Source organism: Scyliorhinus torazame, chromosome 6, assembly GCF_047496885.1.
Source record: "Scyliorhinus torazame isolate Kashiwa2021f chromosome 6, sScyTor2.1, whole genome shotgun sequence".
In the NCBI taxonomy this organism is placed as follows: Eukaryota; Metazoa; Chordata; class Chondrichthyes; order Carcharhiniformes; family Scyliorhinidae; genus Scyliorhinus; species Scyliorhinus torazame.
Window position 1 is genome coordinate 304,467,135 of NC_092712.1, and position 20,588 is coordinate 304,487,722.

Below are 20,588 nucleotides of genomic sequence, written 5' to 3' on the forward strand. Positions count from 1 at the left end.
GTCTCGGAGTCTGCACATCCTCCCAGTGTGTGCGTGGGTTTCCTCCGGGTGCTCCAGTTTCCTCCCACAGTCTAAAGATGTGCCGGTTAGGTGGATTGGCCATGCTAAAATTGCCCTTAAGTGTTAGGTGGGGTTACTGGGTTATGGGGATAGGGTGGAGGTGTGGACCTTGGGTAGGGTGCTCTTTCCAAGAGCCGGTGCAGACTCAATGGGCCGAATGGCCTCCTTCTGCACTGTAAATTCTATGATAAATAACATTATTTAACAGGCAGCATGGTGGCGCAGTGGATAGCACTGCTGCCTCACGGCGCAGAGGTCCCAGGTTCGATCCTGGCTCTGGGTCACTGTCTGTGCGGAGTTTGCACATTCTCCCCTTGTTTGCGTGGGTTTCACCCTCACAACCAAAAAGATGTGCAGGGTAAGTGGATTGGCCACACTAAATTGCCTCTTTAAAAAAAAACAATAACATTATTTTAAATATACAATTCTTTGAACAATAGAGGATAGCCAAAATAAATGTGATGGTTTTAAAAATCCATACGAATCAAATCTATTTGTTAATGCACGATATTAGAGAATTAAGATCATAGGAGGAGGAATGATGGAGAATGTAGCAAGCAGAGAGATGGTTGGGGGGGGGGGGGGTGACGAGTGCTGTTTCACTGGAGCTGTCACCCAACAGGCTCCTAATGCAAACACAAAAATCTGAACTTAGGAGTTGAGGGAACCATATTGAAATTTGTTCACACTGAAGGATGTGCCTAATCGCAATGTAGATTATAATAGACTGTAGGATACAGCCAGACTAGTAGGATGGATAAATGGCAGATGCAGTTCACTGTAAAACTAAAAAGGATACAAGAACAGACAAAGGAAGAGTGGCACAGTGGTTAGCTCTGCTGCCTCACAGCGCCGAGGGCCCTGTTTCGATCCTGGCCCCAGGTCACTGTCCATGTGGAGTTTGCACATTCTCCCCGTGTTTGCGTGTGTTTCTCCCCTACAACCCAAAGATGTGCAGGTTAGGTGGATTGGCCACACTAAGTTGCCCCTTAAAGGGGGGGGGGGGGGGGGGGGGAGGGGGGAAAGAGAGAAACAAATTGGACACTTTGAATTTCGAAGAGAAATAAAATAAAAAAAATAGAACAGCCAAAGGAAATACACACATTGTAAAATATTGAATGGAATGGAGGTGGCTTGGTACATTTATATACAGGCTGTCACAGTGCAACAACAAATTTGCATTTAAAACATTCCAAGGTACTTCACAGACGACCAAACCAAATAGTACATCAAGCCTCATAAGGAGATATTCGGGCAGGTGATGATCAAGCACTTGGTCAAATGTTTTAAAGGGGCATCTTACTGTAGAGAATGCAGAGGCCTAGGGAGGGCATTCCAGGAAGCCTAAAGTGAAGCACTCGATGGTGAAGTAACAGAAAAAACTGGGATACGCAGGAGGCCAGAATTAGAACGCAGTTGGGGGCTGGAGATTACCAGACGTTAAGAGGGGCGAAACCATGAAGCGGGTTGAAAATATGAGAATTTAAAATTTGTCGGACTAGGTGCCAATGTAGGTCATCGAGCACAGTGCTGATGGGTGAATTGGGGATCGCTGCAAAGGTGGAAGAGTAACGGGCATGGTTGAAATAAAACATTGAACTAGTACAAGGCCTTTGTCATGCTATCGTACGAAGATTCAGGCTGAAGACCGGCATGTGCACAGTTGCTACAAAGTCACATTTACAACTGGAACATGTTAGCCGTCAGCATACCCGAATCTTGAGGACAGACCTACGAGAAGGAAATGTGAACATTGACTTTTTAAAAAAATAAATGGTAGACAGAGCTCATACTGCCTATAGTCAAACTAAAATAGGGCACAGGTGTGAGGTGATGCATTTATATTACAGGCTGTTCACTTAACAGAGTGAATGAAGTTCTTGGAAAAACATGAATTAATCAAGGTCATTCAGCAGTGGGCTCCAACATTTGACTCACATTGTAAAATTCTTTGAAGCATAAGGCCATAACTTGGAAAATAAGATTCTAAATGGGGTAAAGGTCTAGCACACAGGTACACAAATAATAAGATCATATTTAAACAAATAAAGCACTGGCATTCATTACAGAAATAGCATTGAAATGCAGAGGTTATGATACACATTGAAACTTGATTAGTCCCCACTTGAGTACTGTGCACAGTTCTGCTCTCCATTTAAAAAAAAAGTAGTAATCTTTATTGTCACAAGTAGGCTTACATTAACACTGCAATGAAGTTACTGTGAAAAGCCCCTAGTCGCCCCATTCCGGCACCTGTTCGGGTACACAGAGGGAGAATTCAGAATGTCCAAATTACCTAACAGCACGTCTTTCGGGACTTGCGGGAGGAAACCGGAGCGCCCGGAGGAAACCCACGCAGACACGGGTAGAACGTGCAGACTCCGCACAGCCAGTGACCCAAGCCGGGAATCGAATTTGGGACCCTGGAGCTGTGAAGCAACAGGCTAACCACTGTGCTACAAGGATATAGAAGCCCTGGAGAAAGTGCAAAAAAGATTTACAAGGATGGTACCAGAAACGAGGGGCTAAATTTGTCAAGAAAGACTGAACAGGCTGGGCTTTTTAAAACAGAAAAAACTGAGGTGGAGGGTGGGGGCAGAACCTGTGAATGAAAGGGTTTATAAGATCTTCAGTTCCTATTTTTAACATCATGTTTGATAGGGCAACAGTGAAAATGTTTCCAGTTGTGGGAAGTCTAAAACTAGGAGCCATAATTATAAGATGGTCACCAATAAATCCAATAGGGAATTTAGGAGAAAGTTCTTAAGCCAGAGATTGGCTAGAATGTCGAATGAGGCAACTGGCATTGCAACATTTAAACATAATTTTGATAAACACACAAGAAAAGAAAGGAATAGATTATACCAATGTTAAATGAAGGGCGAGAACTAGCTCATATGGAACATAAACATGCACAGCCAAGTTAAGCCAAATGACCTGTTTTTGGCAGTAAATTCTATGTAACTTGATAGCCACTTATGTCGACCAGTGGTACTGTTTAGCCCACCCTCAGGTCTCCTCTAATTCTAAATGCCACATCCCGCGGCAAATAAGACATACTACACCCCAATTAGTGTGCAAACGTCTGCTTAGGGTGGGGTTTAGGGTTTGGCTTCCCAATATTGCTAAACCTATGGAACGTAAACATGCTGTCAGGGCCTGAACACACTCTGCAGTGAAGTAGACTGTTGCTCCCGTTGCCAGTCTAGTTGCTGCTCACTCCACGAAGATCAAGCTCTTCAAACTATATTCACACTAACCTCAAGAGTTTCACATGAATGCTCCAACTATTGTTGATGCACTCCGATTAATAAAAAGGAGACAACTATTTTGCAACTCCGCAAGTCATCGGTGTATAAATCCGACTGATGTTGGTCTTCCCACTTATGTTGCTTCTGATGCTTGTGTGAAACATGTTGGGTTGTGGGAGTGGGGGAGGGAAGGGAACCCAAGCCTTGAGCAAATGTCAAAACTAGACACTTAAATTATCTCAACTTACCTGAAACTATCTTGTTGCAAAGCATTTGTGAACTGTATCAAACCATTAAATACATTTTCCGGTTTGCTTCTAAACATTAAATTCACTTGGAACATAACGGCTCAGTGGATATTATTCAGGACGGAATGAAAAGCTGGTTTGGAGGCAGGTAATATTCAGAAGTGCCGACCAAACATGACCACAGTCAGTTTTAACATCTGTACATTGTGACAGCACAAAAACCTGTCAGCATTAACAATGAAGTGGAATAGAAATCACACTGAAACCCCGATCTGGAAGTTTAATACCAAAACTGTTTTCCTCCGACACCAGCAGTATATTAAGGAGCCAGTGAAGAATTACATGGTTTAAATGTATCTGCCCCGAACACTTTGAAAGTGGCTTTTATTGTTCCTTCTCAGAATAGAACATAGTTGTACATTTCAAATGAGTTCAGTATTATAAACTAGCAGGAAAATTAGGACAATTTAAGAAATGGTTTGATCCGGTCCACAATAAGACGCCATCTAGCAATTTGCAGGTGAGGTACTTTAAGGAGTTTTTAAACTTTCTTTCAGAATGATGGCAGAAAATAAAAAAAACATTTTTTGCAAATTCATATTTAAACATATTCTGATAAAATATAGTTGTCATTTTTCTTATCTTTAAACCCATCCATTTTCATTCACTGTTTCTGACTTGAGATTCTCTCCTCCGATTCCCACTCTTGGCAGAACGTGAATGTATTTTTGGATTATGAGCCATCTGTTGCACGCTCTCCATATGACGCGTATTCTCCTCGATCCACCTTATCGGTGATTTAATTTGCTTTTATAATGATTCAGTATGTTGCCTAAGTCACAATTGTTTTCTCATATTTGCAGGCACTGCTACAAACTATGGAAGGTGCATTTGGATCCAGAGCTACTACATTCCAGTCTGTCAGTGTTGAAAACCTGATGAGAGCATGATACTGCTACCATATTTGTCCAAGCAGTGAAAAGCATCTGATGAATTCATGCATTGAATTATTTTACATGCAGCATAAGTCATCAATAAAGTTCTACAATAATTAAACTTCTGTAGTCTAGTCTGCTGCGATATTATTTTATTATGGAAGTAAAATGGGACAGGAGTTGTGAGTTAGTTCAGTAGAGCTATCCAGCTCAGTCCTTGAGATACTTAATTCATCGATGAGAAGTGATAGTTCTGGAGAAGTGTGTGATGCATGTGGCATGGCTTTGTAAAGAAGGGGGAATATTTTAGAAATAGGATAGCTCAGTAATGTTACTGGGGAGAGGGATAGTTCTGTAAACTGTTGTTTGTGTGTGTGTATGTGTGGAGAGTGGTGGTAGTTAGAAGGGGGGGGGTATTATTTTTAAAAATAAATTTAGAGTACTGTTGTTTTAACCCCACCACTATGGGCTGTAGTTAAATAACGAGGAGGGGGCAGCACGGTGGTGTAGTGGTTAGCACTGCTGCCGTACAGTACTGAGGTCCCAGGTTCGATCCCGGCTCCGGGTCACTGTCCGTGTGGAGTTTGCACATTCTCCCCGTGTTTGCGTGGGTTTTGCCCCCCCAACCCAAAGATGTGAAGGGTAGGTGGAGTGGCCAGGCTAAATTGGCCCTTGGAAAAAATGAATTGGGTAATCTAAATTTGTAAAAAAAAAACGAGGAGGGGCAGACAGTTCATTCAATTTGATAATGTAGCGCTACTGAAAGGATAGGCTAAATGTGTAAACAAAATCACCACAGTGAAGGGACAAATAGCCAAAGGCGATATTCATGCAGAAAGCACGTGATTAGTGAAGGAAAAATTGAAAGACTAAATCTAAATAGCTAAAAGTCTGGAGTAAAGGTAAGAGGTAGCAAGAGAAATTGTTGGGGGGAAAAGGACTAGTGCTAATAAAATGCAAGAGGGTGAAAATGTATGTATTCCATTGGGAGGAGGGGGAAGGAAAATAGTTAATTGGTATGTGTGTAATGTGAAATGGATGACTAGAAACATAGGACAAGACTGGTCCACACCAAGAGCAGTACAGAACTAGGTTGGGGCCAAAGATGGACAGTGTCCAGTGGTAGGAATGTGCTGGGGAGGTCCATTGGGACATGCATTCTCTCCTGACGTAAAGGTGAAAACAAATGAAGCACGGCCAGTAAGAAATGCTGGCTCGTTGTGTAGCAGTGATTTAAAAAACCCACTGCCATTCTGCCCATGGTAGTTGTCCATCAGCCAGAAAGCCTAGACTGCAGCCGCCCATCTTCCAAAGCCACCTGCAGTCCCATTAACTGAAGCTCTGCAGCCTTCCACCTCCCAAGCTTCAGAGACTTGGGAGCCAGCTTATATGACTTGCAGGATAGGGATAGGACCGTAAAAGGCAAGCAGCAAGGGGATGCACGAGTGATTTTGTTGAGCATTATTCAATGATTTATTTGCTAAATTTTGATGTGATTTTGTATTTACCTTTGGATCTATGTCTGCGTTCAAGTGAGGGAGATATCAATAAGCGTTGACAGAAAGATGATGGTTATGCAGAGAGGAAAGATATGTGGGACTGCTGGTGAATGGGGAAGTGCAGTCAAGATTAATGGAAGTGCTCCTCGGTGTGTTGATCTTAAGAGCCTGAAAGAAAGGCTTTCTGGGTTGCTACCTACCTTCCTCAACAATATGCATTTATATAGTGCCTTCAACATATTAAAACATTCATGGAACTCCTACAGTTGATCATTTGTAGGTAGTGGTATGGGCTGGTCTCTCATTACAGCAAGGTTGTGGAATATGCAGCAGAAGATCACACATTGAGAAACCCACTGGGCCGAGCAGTGCAGGAGGCATCCCTGAATGGTCAAGGCAGTGGAAGCATAATTTGAGGATGCCGACTTTGCCCAATGATGTGTCTTATCTCACTGTTCCTGCTGTGATTGACTCGAGTTACGAGCCATGTCGGGAGGGGAGTGCACCTGTCACCCTATAGACAGCCTCGAACTAGAAAAGCTGATTGGAATATAGGGGTCATAGAGGAGTCATGATTGTTGCTGGTGGTAGGATCACGGTTTAGCTGGAGCGAGACGACTTGGAGAAGAGGAGATTTACAGTACAAAAATGAAGGGGAAATCGATCCTGCAAAACATATTCAGTCTGAGACCAAGGTTTTCTAGGCAAATATATTTATTTAAAATGCAATTGACAAAGGTAGATGACTATTTATCTTCTGCTTTTATGGAAAGCCCATGAGGTTTGACAACTTTAAAGGTAGATTTTTTGTGTTTTATATTTTAATTGGCCCACACGCACCTTACGGTGCTGAAAAGAAGATGCCTGATTTTATAAATCTGACGTTATTTAGTATCAAAACACCTATTGACAAATATATTGAATTTACCACAGCATCTAAATGTGGGAACACAAAGTCCTATCCTTTTTCGGACAGTAATTTCTTGTGACTGAGCAATATTAGTGGTAAGTTGTCAGAAAAGGGAAGTACAGACTGGAAGAAACCTCAATTCTTTCTACACTTTCTTGGATCGGAATTATCTTCGGATGATTTCCGTTTGCGAGTTCCCATCCCAGACTCGTCAATAAGGTAGTAATTCTCAACCGGAGGAGGATGCTCCTGAAAAAAAGGGGGGGAAAAAGTATAATAAATGGACATTTTAGACTGTGTCCCCACATTAATAATCAGAATAACAGTACTCAATAACTTCCTTCCAGCTGGCATGGAACTTATTCAACCTGTGCGACTGGTTTTGAGATGAAATGCTGTACTACAATTATTAATATCCAAATACAAGGTTATGTCCCAACACCTTGGGCTACTGTGCGGTCAGTTTCAGCCCCACTTGACCCGGAGTCACAACACAAGTGAAATTAGATGTTATTTTAAAATACCCGAGGACCTTGGCTGAGCCCAATAAACTACAGTCATCAGGTTTGTAAAATTTAAACACAAGTAACCTTTCATTATGTACAGTATTACAATTAAATAGGCAAAAGATACAACTGATTATCTGACACACCTTCCCAGGGTGGCATGATGGTGCAGTGGTTAGCACTGCCACCTCACGGCACCGAGGACCCGGGTTCAATTCTGGCCCCAGGTCACTGTCCGTGTGGAGTTGGCATTCTCCCCGTGTCTGCGTGGGTCTCATCCCCACAACCAAAAAAAATGTGCAGGATAGGCGGATTGGTACGCTAAATTGCCCCTTAATTGGAATAAAAAAAATAACTGGATACTGTAATGGAAAATCGGAAGAATATGACATTTGAAACATGAAAGTAACACTGAGAATGCCTGAGACTTTTAATGAAAAGGAGAAGTCCCACAAAGTGTTAACAGCAGCAGCCTGTTTGAAAAGCAGACAGCCTCACAGACGGGGAGGAAAGCAGATAGGAACAATTCATTCTGATTTACAAGTTAAAAAAGTAATTTGATCGACTTAAATTCTTAAGTTATATGAAAGGGAACAGTATTTCACAATTCTTTAAGCAATGAATTATTTTATTGAACAATTAAGAAAAACAGCCAGAATCTAAAGTTTAAAATAAGGGACGACTGTTAAGTGTGAAAACTTGCTGACACCAGTAATAAGATGAGACAACTGATTTACAAATAAAGAAAACTAGAAGGTGACAAGGTTACACTATGACATACACCATTTTGACGTTAAAAGCTTTTAGAAAATGGCCGAGCCAGATAAGGATAGAGTCGAAGGGGGTAACCTGAACATGACATTAGTCTAAGCCAAAGATGATCCGGGTTGAGTCTGAAAAATCATTAAGAAAAGACATATATCTGAAAGAATACTGACAGAGACACAGACAAATTTATTACCTGTCAAGCAAAGCGAGCAAGTTCAAAGTAAGTAACGGCGAGCTGGTGGAATGAAGTCGTGCTGTTGCAAAGGAGCCACACTTCTAACCGATAAGAAACTAACCTTCAACTGTTGGGCGCAAATACCAGAAGGGTGTCATTTGTAAAAGTCAGGCTGCAAAAATTGCTATAAAAACTCTGAAAAGTGAGCAGAGAGACACTTCTTCCTCGGTGATGGGACAAGCAGCATCTGAAGACCGAGCAGCCCAGAGAAGCGAACAGAAGACCAAAAGTTAAAGAAAACTGATTGTCAAGAGAGACTTGAAAGTCTACAACTGGTCCGAACAAGAAAAGATCTTTTTTAACCTTTCTGTAAAAGTAGTTTTTACCTTTTTAAACTTGAAAATAAAGTTAGGTTTAAATTGCTAACCTGAAAGAGTGGTTATTATCTTTAGAAAGTTTACTTTCTTTACTTTAGAAAGCCGGACCAGTGTGGTAAGTAAATAGAATTCTTCTATGAAGATATGGGTTATGCCGGGGATAACTTGAAACACTAGTTTGACTCGAATAGCACCCACCCAAGTCTGCATAGGAGTCAGAATCCCTGTTCTCACCATTTAGAATACCTTGACCCTTTTTTGGTATAGGGGGAATTCTAAGAATAGTGCTGGGGTTAAAACAACTACTCTAAATTTATTTAAAAAAATAATACCCCCCCACCCCCCTTCTAACTACCACCACTCTCCACACATACACACACACAAACAACAGAAGGAAAAGGGAGGTTGAGTGGTAACGTAAATAAATGAAAATAAAAGGAAAAGGGATCTTTGAGGCACTGGGGTGGCCTCAAGGTTAGTGCGTTTCTGTGCTTCAGCTTTCGTTTCGGTACTTCTTCCTTCTAGGCTCAAGACGGTTTCACTGCAGACTCAGACATCAGGAAAGGTTGTCTACTTTCTCTGTAGATTCTGCATTATTTCAGGTTTATGGCAACACTGATTTTACAACAATAAAGCAGTTCTTTACTTCAGCACAGAGAGAGCAAGAGACAGAGACAGCATTCCTTTCACTTCCAAGCTCTAAACACTTCTGCCAAGTTCTCTCAAAAGACATCACACAGGAACCAATCTGACCTGGTGTTGGGCAGAACACGGTTCCTGGCCAACCTACCGGTTTCCAGCCAACCAAACAAACCAACTTCCTCCAAAGCTGGTCCCTAAGATTCACTCGGTGCCGGCGAGTCTGTTTCCCCTCTCCAAAATACAAACATGGAACACAATGTCCTGATGAGCAGGCTGCTTCAGCTAGAGTCCTCTGTTTAAATGTATATTCCGAATATGGGTCTACAGACAAAAAAATAATAAAAGAAAATATAATGGAAACAAAGGAAATAAAAGGTAGGACTCTTACAATTAAATCACCCAAAATGGCACGAAGTTATGTTATTAACTTCTAATTAACAGAAAGCCATCAGGTATCAATAAAACTGAGATCACAAGAAATTAAAATGATCTTTGCTAGAATGCTACTTTACCGAGACCTTCAGATATATTTCTGTGCAGTGCTGAATAATCCAAACAGACCTGCCAACTGCAATATATTTGGAACAGCAACTAGTTTTAAAACACCACCATAAGTGTTACCCCCAATACTGCTGTCACTTTATGGCTGTGCTAAGGTCTGAGAGCGGAATTTCTTTTCCTCTGGCAATAGATTCAAGGGGGAAAAACGAGGATTAAAATGAATACATATAAAAGTCGCTAGTTCTGAAATGCACACCCCAAAAGGATGGTGGAAGCAGATTCAATAGTAACTTTCAAAAGGAAATAGGATATATACTTGGAAAAGGAGGAATTTGTGCGGCCTTGGGGAATGGGCGGACAAATGGACCCTTTTAAAGAGCCATTTCAATCACGATGGGCCGAGTGGTTTTCTTCTGCGGGCCACGATTGTGTCAAGTGCCAAACAGACGCTGTATGTGCAAGGTCTCTGCACCTGCGATGAACAGGAAAATAGGCATTCATTCAAGACTTGCATATAGGCAAATGTGATCCAAATCACACAAATTTCTATTCCAGGTCCAACGGGGAAAAGGTGACCAAAACTCGCTGGTCACTGCTCCGAGTTGTTCACACCGCAGATTAGGATTGGTGAGGGAGACAGGGTTGGGTGACCAAAAGGCAGAGAAAGAGCAGGAAGGCAGTGCAGGTGTCCCCTGCAGTCATCTCCCTCCAAAACAGGTATACCGTTTTGGATACTGTTGGGGGAGATGACTCACCAGGGGAAGGCAGTAGTAACCAGCCTCATGGCACCGTGGCTGGCTCTGCTGCACAGAAGGGCGGGAAAAAGACTGGCAGGGCTATAGTCATTGGGGATTCAATCGTAAGGGGAGTAGACAGGCGTTTCTGTGGTCGAAAACGAGACTCCCGAATGGTATGTTGCCTCCCGGGTGCACGGGTCAGGAATGTCTCAGATCGGCTGCAGGACATACTGAAGGGGAAGGGTGAACAGCCAGTTGTCATGATGCACATAGGCACCAACGATATAGGTAAAAAACGGGTTGAGGTCCTACAATCAGAATTTAGGGAGTTAGGAGAAAAGTTAAAAAGTAGGACCTCAAAGGATGTAATCTCAGGATTGCTACCAGTGCTATGAGACAGTCAGAGTAGAAATTCAAGAATAGTCAGAATGAATACGTGGCTTGAGAGATGGTGCAGGAGGGAGGGGTTCAGATTTTTGGGACATTGGAAATGGTTCTGGGGGCGGTGGGACCATTACAAATCGGATGGTCTACACCTGGGCAGGACTGGAACCAATGTCCTAGGGGGTGCTTTTGCTAACACTGTTGGGGAGGCTTTAAACTAATGTGGCAGGGGGATGGGAACCAGATTAGGAAGTTAGAGATCAGTAAAGGGGCAGTAACTAAAGCCAATAAGGTACTAGATAATAAACTCAATGTGACTAAAGGGAAGAGTAGACAGGGGAGAGATGATGAACGCAAAGGGATAGGTGGTCTGAGGTGCATTTGTTTTAATGCGAGAAGTGTAGCAGGTAAGGCAGATGAATTGAGGGCTTGGATTAGTACCTGGGAATATGATGTTATTGGTATTACGGAGACTTGGTTAAGGGAAGGGCAAGATTGGCAACTAAATATCCCAGGGTATAGATGCTTCAGGAGGGATAGAGAGGGAGGTAAAAGGGGTGGAGGAGTTGCATTATTGGTCAGAGATGATACCACAGCTATGATTAAGGAGGGCACGATGGAGGATTCAAGCACTGAGGCAATATGGGTAGAGCTAAGAAATAGGAAGGGTGCAGTAACATTGTTGGGACTTTACTACAGGCCTCCCAAAAGCGAGCGTGAAGTAGAGGTACAAATATGTAGACAGATTATAGAAAAATGTAGGAGCAATAGGGTGGTCGTGATGGGAGATTTTAACTTCCCCATCATTGAATGGGACTCATGTAGTGTTGGAGGCGTAGATGGAGCAGAATTTGTAAGGAGCACCCAGGAGAGTTTTTTAGAGCAGTATGTAAATAGTCCGACTCGGGAAGGGGCCATATTGGACCTGGTATTGGGGAATGATCCCGGCCAGGTGGTTGAAGTTTCAGTCGGTGATTACTTTGGGAATAGCGATCACAATTCTGTAAGTTTTAGAATACTCATGGACAAGGACGAGAGTGGTCCTAAAGAAAGAGTGCTAAATTGGGGAATGGCCAAGTATAACAAACTTCGGCAGGAGCTAGGGAATGTGGATTGGGAGCAGCTCTTTAAGGGCAAATCCACATTTGAAATGTGGGAGTCTTTTAAGGAAAGGTTGATTAGAGTGCAGGACCGACATGTCCCTGTGAAAATGAGGGGTAGAAATGGCAAGATTAGGGAACCATGGATGATGGGTGGAATTGAGAGACTAGCTAAGATGAAAAAGGAAGCATACATAAGATCTAGGCGACTTAAATCTGATGAAGCTTTGGAGGAATATCAGGAAAGTATGACAAATCTCAAACGCGCAATAAAGAGGGCTAAAAGGGGTCATGAAATATCTTTGGCTAACAAGGTTAAGGAAAATCCCAAAGCCTTTTATTCGTATATAAGGAGCAAGAGGGTAACTAGAGAAAGGATTGGCCCACTCAAAGATAAAAGAGGGAATTTATGCGTGGAGTCAGAGGAAATGGGTGAGATTCTTAATGAGTACTTTGCATCGGTATTCACCAAGGAGAGGGACATGACGGATGTTGAGGCGAAGGATGGATGTTTAAATACTCTAGGTCACGCTGGGGGAGCGAGCGGGAGCGCGGAGGCGGGATATGGGACTGGCCTAGAGAAGGTAATGGCTAGTCGACACGGGAGGGGGGCAGGTAGCCCCCTAGTGAGGCTGATCACGTGGAACGTGAGAGGCCTGAACGGACCGATAAAAAGGGCCCGAGTGCTCGCGCATTTGAAAGGACTAAGGGCAGACGTGGTTATGCTCCAAGAGACGCACCTAAAGGTGGCGGACCAAGTTAGGCTAAGGAAAGGATGGGTGGGACAGGTGTTCCACTCAGGACTGGACGCAAAGAATAGAGGGGTGGCCATTTTGGTGGGGAAACAGGTCGCATTTGAAGCAAAGAACATCGTAGCAGATAGCGGAGGTAGATATGTAATGGTGAGTGGCAGGCTGGAGGGAATGGAGGTCGTGTTGGTTAACGTGTATGCCCCAAACTGGGACGATGCGGGATTTATGAGACGGATGCTGGGGCGTATACCGGACCTGGAGGTAGGAAACTTGATTTTAGGAGGGGACTTTAATACGGTGCTGGACCCGGGGCTAGATAGATCCAGCTCAAGGACCGGAAGAAGGCCGGCAGCGGCCAAGGTACTTAAGGGGTTTATGGACCAAATGGGGGGAGTGGATCCATGGCGATTTCTTAGACCTAGGGCTAGGGAGTATTCCTTCTTCTCCCATGTCCATAAAGTGTACTCCCGGATAGATTTTTTTGTTTTGGGAAGGTCGTTGATCTCTAGGGTGGAAGAAGCTGAGTACTCAGCCATAGCGGTTTCGGATCATGCCCCACATTGGGTGGACCTGGAATTAGGAGAGGAAAGGGAGCAGAGAACACTCTGGCGATTAGATGTGGGACTGATGGCGGATGAGGGAGTGTGTGCAAGAGTGCGGGGGTGTATTGAGAGATACCTGGAGGTCAATGACGACGGCGAGGTCCCTGTGGGAGTGGTATGGGAAGCACTAAAAGCGGTGGTCAGAGGAGAGCTGATCTCCATTGGGGCCCACAAAAGGAAAACAGAGGCCAAGGAAAGGGAAAGATTACTGGGGGAGATTTTAAGGGTGGATAGGGAATTTGCAGAGACCCCGGAGGAGGAATTGTACAGGGAGAGGAGACGACTCCAGACGGAATTTGACCTTCTGACCACCAGAAAGGCGGAGGTACTGTGGAGGAAGGCACAGGGGAGGAGGTATGAATATGGGGAAAAGGCGAGTCGCCTGTTGGCTCATCAATTGCGAAAGAGGGCAGCAGCGAGGGAAATAGGAGGAATTAGAGACGAAAGGGGAGACACGGTGCGAAGGGCAGGAAAGATAAATGAGGTGTTCAAGACCTTCTATGAGGAACTGTATAGGTCTCAACCCCCAGAGGGAGAGGAGGGGATGCGGCAGTTCCTGGACCAATTGAGGTTCCCGAAAGTGGAGGAGCGGGGGGTGGTAGGCCTGGGGGCACCGATTGGGGTGGACGAGGTTATTAAGGGACTGGGAAGCATGCAAGCAGGGAAGGCCCCAGGACCAGACGGGTTCCCGGTGGAGTATTACAGAAAATATGTGGACTTGTTGGCCCCGTTGATGGTGAGGACGTTCAATGAGGCCAGGAAAGGGGGGACTCTACCCCCGACGATGTCGGAGGCGACGATATCGTTAATTTTGAAGAGGGATAAAGATCCGTTGCAGTGCGGGTCCTATAGACCCATTTCATTGTTGAACGTGGACGCCAAATTGTTGGCAAAGGTACTGGCATCGAGGATAGAGGACTGTGTCCCGGGGGTGGTGCACGAAGACCAGACAGGGTTCGTAAAAGGGAGACAACTGAATGTTAACGTGCGACGACTATTAGGGGTGATAATGATGCCCCCAGTGGAGGGGGAGGCAGAGATAGTGGCGGCAATGGACGCAGAGAAGGCATTTGATAGGGTGGAGTGGGAGTATTTATGGGAAGTGTTAAGGAGGTTTGGGTTTGGGAACGGGTTTATTAGCTGGGTTAGACTTCTTTATGGGGCTCCAACGGCAAGCGTAGTTACAGGTCGACATAGATCGGAGTATTTCCGACTATATAGGGGAACAAGACAGGGATGCCCGCTGTCTCCATTGTTGTTCGCGTTGGCAATTGAACCTCTGGCCATGGCGTTGAGAGACTCCAGGAAATGGAGAGGGGTGATTAGAGGGGGAGAAGAACACAGAGTCTCGTTATATGCGGATGACCTATTGTTATACGTGTCGGACCCAGCGGGGGGAATGATAGAGGTTATGCGAATTTTGAGGGGGTTCGGGGATTTCTCGGGGTATAGGCTAAACATGGGGAAGAGTGAATTATTTGTGATACATCCAGGGGACCAGAGTAGAGAGATAGAAGGCTTGCCTCTAAGGAAAGTGGAAAGAAACTTCCGATACCTGGGGATTCAGATCGCTAGGAGCTGGGGAACCTTGCACAGACTTAATCTGACACGGTTGGTAGAACAAATGGAGGAGGACTTCAAGAGGTGGGACATGCAGCCTCTATCGCTGGCGGGCAGGGTGCAAGCAATTAAGATGATGGTCCTCCCGAGGTTCTTATTTGTATTTCAATGTCTCCCTATACTAATCACTAAGACCTTTTTTAATAAAATAGACAGGAGCATCACGAGCTTCGTGTGGGCAGGGAAAGTTCCGAGAGTAAGGAGGGGGTTCCTTCAGCGTAGTAGGGACAGAGGAGGATTGGCACTACCGAACTTGGGCGATTACTATTGGGCCGCCAATGTGGCAATGATACGTAAATGGATGATGGAGGGTGAGGGAGCGGCGTGGGAAAGACTGGAGAGAAAGTCCTGTAAAGGGACGAGTTTAGAGGCGCTGGTGACGGCGCCGCTACCGATCTCACCTAAAAAGTTTACCACGAACCCGGTGGTGGCGGCAACATTGAATATCTGGGGACAGTGGAGGCGACAGAGAGGGGTGCGGGGAGCCCTGGTGGGGTCCCCAATCAGGAACAACCATAGGTTCGCCCCAGGAAGAATGGATGGAGGATTTCAGAGCTGGTTCCAGTTGGGAATTAGGAGGGTGGGAGATTTATTTATAGATGGGACTTTTGCGAGCTTGGGAGCATTGGAGGAAAAGTATAAGTTGCCCCGGGGAAATTTCTTGAGATATATGCAGGTGAGGGCATTTACTAGACAACAGGTGAGGGAATTTCCATTGCTCCCGACACAGGGGATACAGGACAGGGTGCTTTCAGGGGTGTGGGTCGGAGAGGGCAAGGTGTCAGAGATTTACCGAGAGATGAGGGAAGAGGGGGAGGAGTCGGTGGGCGAACTAAAAGGAAAGTGGGAAGAAGAACTAGGGGAGGAGATAGAGGAGGGTATGTGGGCTGATGCCCTAAGCAGGGTAAATTCCTCTTCCTCATGCGCCAGGCTTAGCCTGATTCAATTTAAGGTGCTACATAGAGCACACATAACGGGAGCAAGATTGAGCAGGTTCTTTGGAGTGGAGGACAAATGTGGGAGGTGTGGCGGGAGCCCGGCAAACCACGCACATATGTTTTGGGCATGCCCGGCACTGGAAGGGTATTGGAAGGGAGTGACGGGAGTGATTTCGCGGGTGGTGAAGGCCCGGGTCAAACCAGGCTGGGGGTTAGCTCTATTTGGAGTTGCGGAAGAGTCGGGAGTGCAGGAGGCGAAAGAGGCCGACGTTGTGGCCTTTGCGTCCCTAGTAGCCCGGCGCAGGATCCTACTCATGTGGAAGGAGGCAAAACCCCCCGGACTGGAGGCCTGGGTAAATGATATGGCGGGGTTCATTAAACTGGAGCAGATAAAGTTTGCCCTGAGAGGATCGGCTCAAGGGTTCACCAGGCGGTGGCAGCCATTTCTCGACTACCTAGGGGAACGTTAGAGGGAAGACAGATGACCAGCAGCAGCAACCCAGGGGGAGGCGGGGGGGGGGGGGAGGGGGGGTTTAGTTTAGGTCAAAGATAAAGGGGTTTTGTTACTTGTGTATTGTTTAAAATTTCTGTATTGTTATTGTTGCGTTTGCTTTGTAAGAGGGGAAAAATTGTTGTTTGGGAAAAAAATTTCAATAAAACATTTATAAAAAAAAAAAAAAAAAAAAAAAAAAAAAAATAAATACTCTAGGTCAAGTCGGCATAAGGAAGGGGGAAGTTTTGGGTATTCTAAAAGGCATTAAGGTGGACAAGTCCCCAGATCCAAATGGGATCTATCCCAGGTTACTGAGGGAAGCGAGGGACGAAATAGCTGGGGCGTTAACTGATATCTTTGCAGCATCCTTGAGCACGGGTGAGGTGCCGGAGGACTGGAGAACTGCTAATGTTGTCCCTTTGTTTAAGAAGGGTAGCAGGGATAATCCAGGGAATTATAGATCTGTGAGCTTGACATCAGTGGTAGGCAAACTGTTGGAGAAGATACTGAGGGATAGGATCTATTCACATTTGGAAGAAAATAGACTTGTGTTGTGCAGGGACGGTCGTGTCTTACAAACCCAATAGAATTCTTTGAGGAAGTGACAATGTTAATTGATGAGGGAAGGGCTGTAGATGTCATATACATGGACTTCAGTAAGGCGTTTGATAAAGTTTCCCATGGCAGGTTAATGGAAAAAGTGAAGTCGTATGGGGTTCAGGGTGTACTAGCTAGATGGATAAAGAACTGGCTGAGCAACAGGAGACAGAGAGTAGTGGTGGAAGGGAGTGTCTCAAAATGGAGAAAGGTGACTAGTGGTGTTCCACAGGGATCTGTGCTCGGACCACTGTTGTTTGTGATATACATAAATGATCTGGACGAAGGTATAGGTGGTCTGATTAGCATGTTTGCAGATGATACTAAGATTGGTGGAGTTGCAGATAGCGAGGAGGACTGTCAGAGAATACAGCAAAATATAAATAGATTGGAGAGGTGGGCAGAGAAATGGCAGATGGCGTTTAATCCACGCAAATGCGAGGTGATGCATTTTGGAAGATCTAATTCAAGAGCGGACTATACGGTCAATGGAAGAGTCCTGGGGAAAATTAATGTACCGAGAGATCTGGGAATTCAGATCCATTGTACCCTGAAGGTGGTAATGCAGGTCGATAGAGTGGTCAAGAAGGCATACAGCATGCTTGCCTTCATCGGACAGGGTATTGTGTACAAGAGTCGACAGGTCATGTTACAGTTGTATAGGACTTTGGTTAGGCCACATTTGGAATACTGCGTGCAGTTCTGGTCGCCACATTACCAGAAGGATGTGGATGCTTTGGAGAGGGTGCAGAGGAGGTTCACCAGGATGTTGCCTGGTATGGAGGGTGCTAGCTATGAAGAAAGGTTGAGTAGATTAGGATTGTTTTCGTTGGAAAGACGGAGGTTGAGGGGGACCTGATTGAGGTCTACAAAATTAGGAGGTATGGACAGGGTGGATAGCAACAAGCTTTTTCCAAGAGTGGGGGTGTCAATTACAAGGGGTCACGATTTCAAGCTGAGAGGGGGAAAGTTTAAGGGAGATGTGCGTGGAAAGTTTTTAACGCAGAGGGTGGTGGGTGCCTGGAACGCTTTGCCAGCGGAGGTGGTAGAGGCGGGCACAATAGCATAATTTAAGATGCATCTAAACAGATATATGAACGGGCGGGGAACAGAGGGAAGTAGATCCTTGGAAAATAGGTGACAGGTTTAGATAAAGGATCTGGATCGGCGCAGGCTGGGAGGGCCAAAGGGCCTGTTCCTGTGCTGTAATTTTCTTTGTTCTTTGAGTTATATGCTCAAGTTTCCGTGTAAAATCATCGGCAAAGCTTTTCCTTCCGTTGGCTAAAGCACGTTACATGGTTCCACGGCCAGTTGCTGGCCCCCTTTGACCTGTTTGATAGGTGTCCTACTGTCAGATATCGCACTAAAATATGTGCCGGGCGAGGTTTCAGCCTAGAGGAGCTAAAGGCAGCAGGCATTAACAGGAGGGTGGCACGTACTATTGGCATTTCTGTTGATCACAGATTCTGCAACAAGTCAACTGAATCTATTCAGTGTAATCTCCAACTATCGTTCCAAGTGAATCATCTTCCCAAGAAAGGCTTAAGTGGCTAAGAAGACAGATTCTTCTGCTGAAGAAATTAAGGTGACAACCCAGCTAACTGGACCCGTCATGCCAGTCAATAATATATACAAAAGAGAAGGGGCCCGGGTGGTCTCAGGATGTGAAGAATTTTTAGGCCTTTGCAAGCAAGCCTCTGTCTGGCCCGTGCAAATGCACATTTGCTAAGAATCCCTGCTAAAAGAGCAAAGGAAGCAGCAGAGTAGGATCTTGAGGAAGAGAAATAAAATATAAACTATCTGCAACTATTCAATAAATAATTGATACTTCTTAAAAAGAAAAGGAAAATTGGCAAAAAGCTTGAACTTCAACTTTTCCAGGAATCAGCGTAATGTATTTGTGATTGTAACAGTAGTTGTAAAAAAGGCACTGATCAAGATTCTAAAGATCTATGATTCTATGAAGTCATCCGAAGACTCAGCAGTTTGGCACCAGCGCGGACCGTTCTCCCAGTGTGATTCTGGGCTGCAATGCATGTTCGGCATCTGCCATTAGTAGCACTCAGTGGGAAGATTTTGAGTGGAGGACATGCCTGGTGAGATTAGCCAGAAAGCAGACACAGAGTGGTAGCTACAACAGAGAATGGCTGAAGGAGCAGAGTGGAAGGAGGTCTCCGAGCTTCATCAAGGACAGCATGCTGGCCTTGTGTCAGAATCTGCAGACTACATATGCTGCAACATTGCAAGAGAACAATCTTTGAACATATTCCAACACTTGAATGATTATTTAAATTTAACATTTGCACTTTCTTAATGCTTACAATTTTCAAATATTTTTTGTATCAGTTCCAGGTTTAATTTTCTGAATAAATCTTCCCACTCTTTCTGTTTGAAAGTTTAAACACAATTATCAAAAGAAGTTCAGCATTTTCTGTTGCAAATGTAACATAAAACACTTAGCTACAATCTGTAATCTAACATTTTAAAAAAGTTTATTTTTCTCACATTAGTTCGAAATTTCAAATGTCGCAATAAATCGCTATAATCAGTGTTCATCATTTTCTGCTTGCTTATGGGAGTAGGGTTCATTGTGAAAATCTGAACAAGCCATGTTCTATCAGCCCTTGTGAACAGCAGCCTGCTTGGTTCTTGTTCCTATTACACTACATTCACATGGATGAGCTCCCGCCTGGTAATTTCAGGCTAATACCTTGTTCCAAGGCAAAACTGAATCCTGGCCACAATCTCTGGGGGAAAACTGAAGTACGCCTCCAGATTTGTACAAACTCCTGATGCAGCTCTTCAGCAACACAGTCACTGTCTCCACAAGCTGTTCGGTAACATATCTAACCCCTGCCTCAGCCTGTGAAGTGGCCTTATAAACCATATCAGCAGGTGGTAGGTGTTGTTGCCAATGAGCAAAAACCGTCAGTTCAATTACCCTTCCCCAAACATGTGGGCAATATCAAAATTTCTCCTGGTGACGGCTTCATGACATGAACCCGAGAATGGAGCACTGACAGGCGACACACACTATCTGCACATTAAAAGTGTGCAATTCCTGCCTGTTTATGAAGCTGTGATCAAGGGAATCTTTAATACCATTATGAGTAACAATGTCCCTCAGCTAATAGGACACATGTCCTCCCCCCAATTATCAGGTAGTATTGTGGGATTATGGGGCAAAGTCAGGGATTTGAAGCTAGGACCCAGATAAGCCATGATTTCATTGACTGGCACAACTGGCTCAAGGGACTACTCTCTCATTCCTATGTTTATTGTTGCTGACTGCAGGAAGGCTGAGATCACATGACAGAAGATGCATGTCCACCCAAGAGAATGCGCACAATGTGACAAACCTTCCCAAATGGCCATTCTGACCCCCTGGTGTCGCCAGTTTTGTAGGTGGGACTGCTCCTGGTGCAGCTAGCTTAAAGATCTCAGTAGTTATGGGTGTTGCTCATGTACATTAAGATTCTGCAATCTCTTGTGC

At 44.7% G+C, this 20,588-nt stretch overlaps 2 protein-coding genes and 1 pseudogene across 5 annotated transcripts in view; 2 read left to right on the forward strand and 1 right to left on the reverse strand.

Moving 5' to 3' along the window:
- The window catches only part of cdv3 (carnitine deficiency-associated gene expressed in ventricle 3), a 41,858-nt gene extending 37,243 nt beyond the window's left edge, over positions 1 to 4,615 (forward strand). For both annotated transcript variants that reach the window (XM_072509974.1, XM_072509975.1), the window contains one exon: positions 4,423 to 4,615. In XM_072509974.1, coding sequence (XP_072366075.1) covers positions 4,423 to 4,498 — 76 coding nt within the window. In that variant the 3' untranslated portion in view covers positions 4,499 to 4,615. The remainder of the gene's footprint in view (positions 1 to 4,422) is intronic.
- Positions 4,616 to 6,689: 2,074 nt separating this feature from the next.
- topbp1 (DNA topoisomerase II binding protein 1) overlaps positions 6,690 to 20,588 on the reverse strand; it is a 98,889-nt gene continuing 84,990 nt past the window's right edge. For 2 of the 3 annotated variants that reach the window (XM_072509971.1, XM_072509970.1), the window contains one exon: positions 6,690 to 7,152. In XM_072509971.1, coding sequence (XP_072366072.1) covers positions 7,039 to 7,152 — 114 coding nt within the window. In that variant the 3' untranslated portion in view covers positions 6,690 to 7,038. Of the gene's footprint in view, positions 7,153 to 9,519; positions 9,693 to 20,588 lie in introns of all 3 variants that reach the window. The other variant, XR_011947884.1, reaches the window with a different exon arrangement.
- On the forward strand, positions 9,725 to 18,883 carry LOC140425661 (large ribosomal subunit protein eL13 pseudogene; annotated as a pseudogene).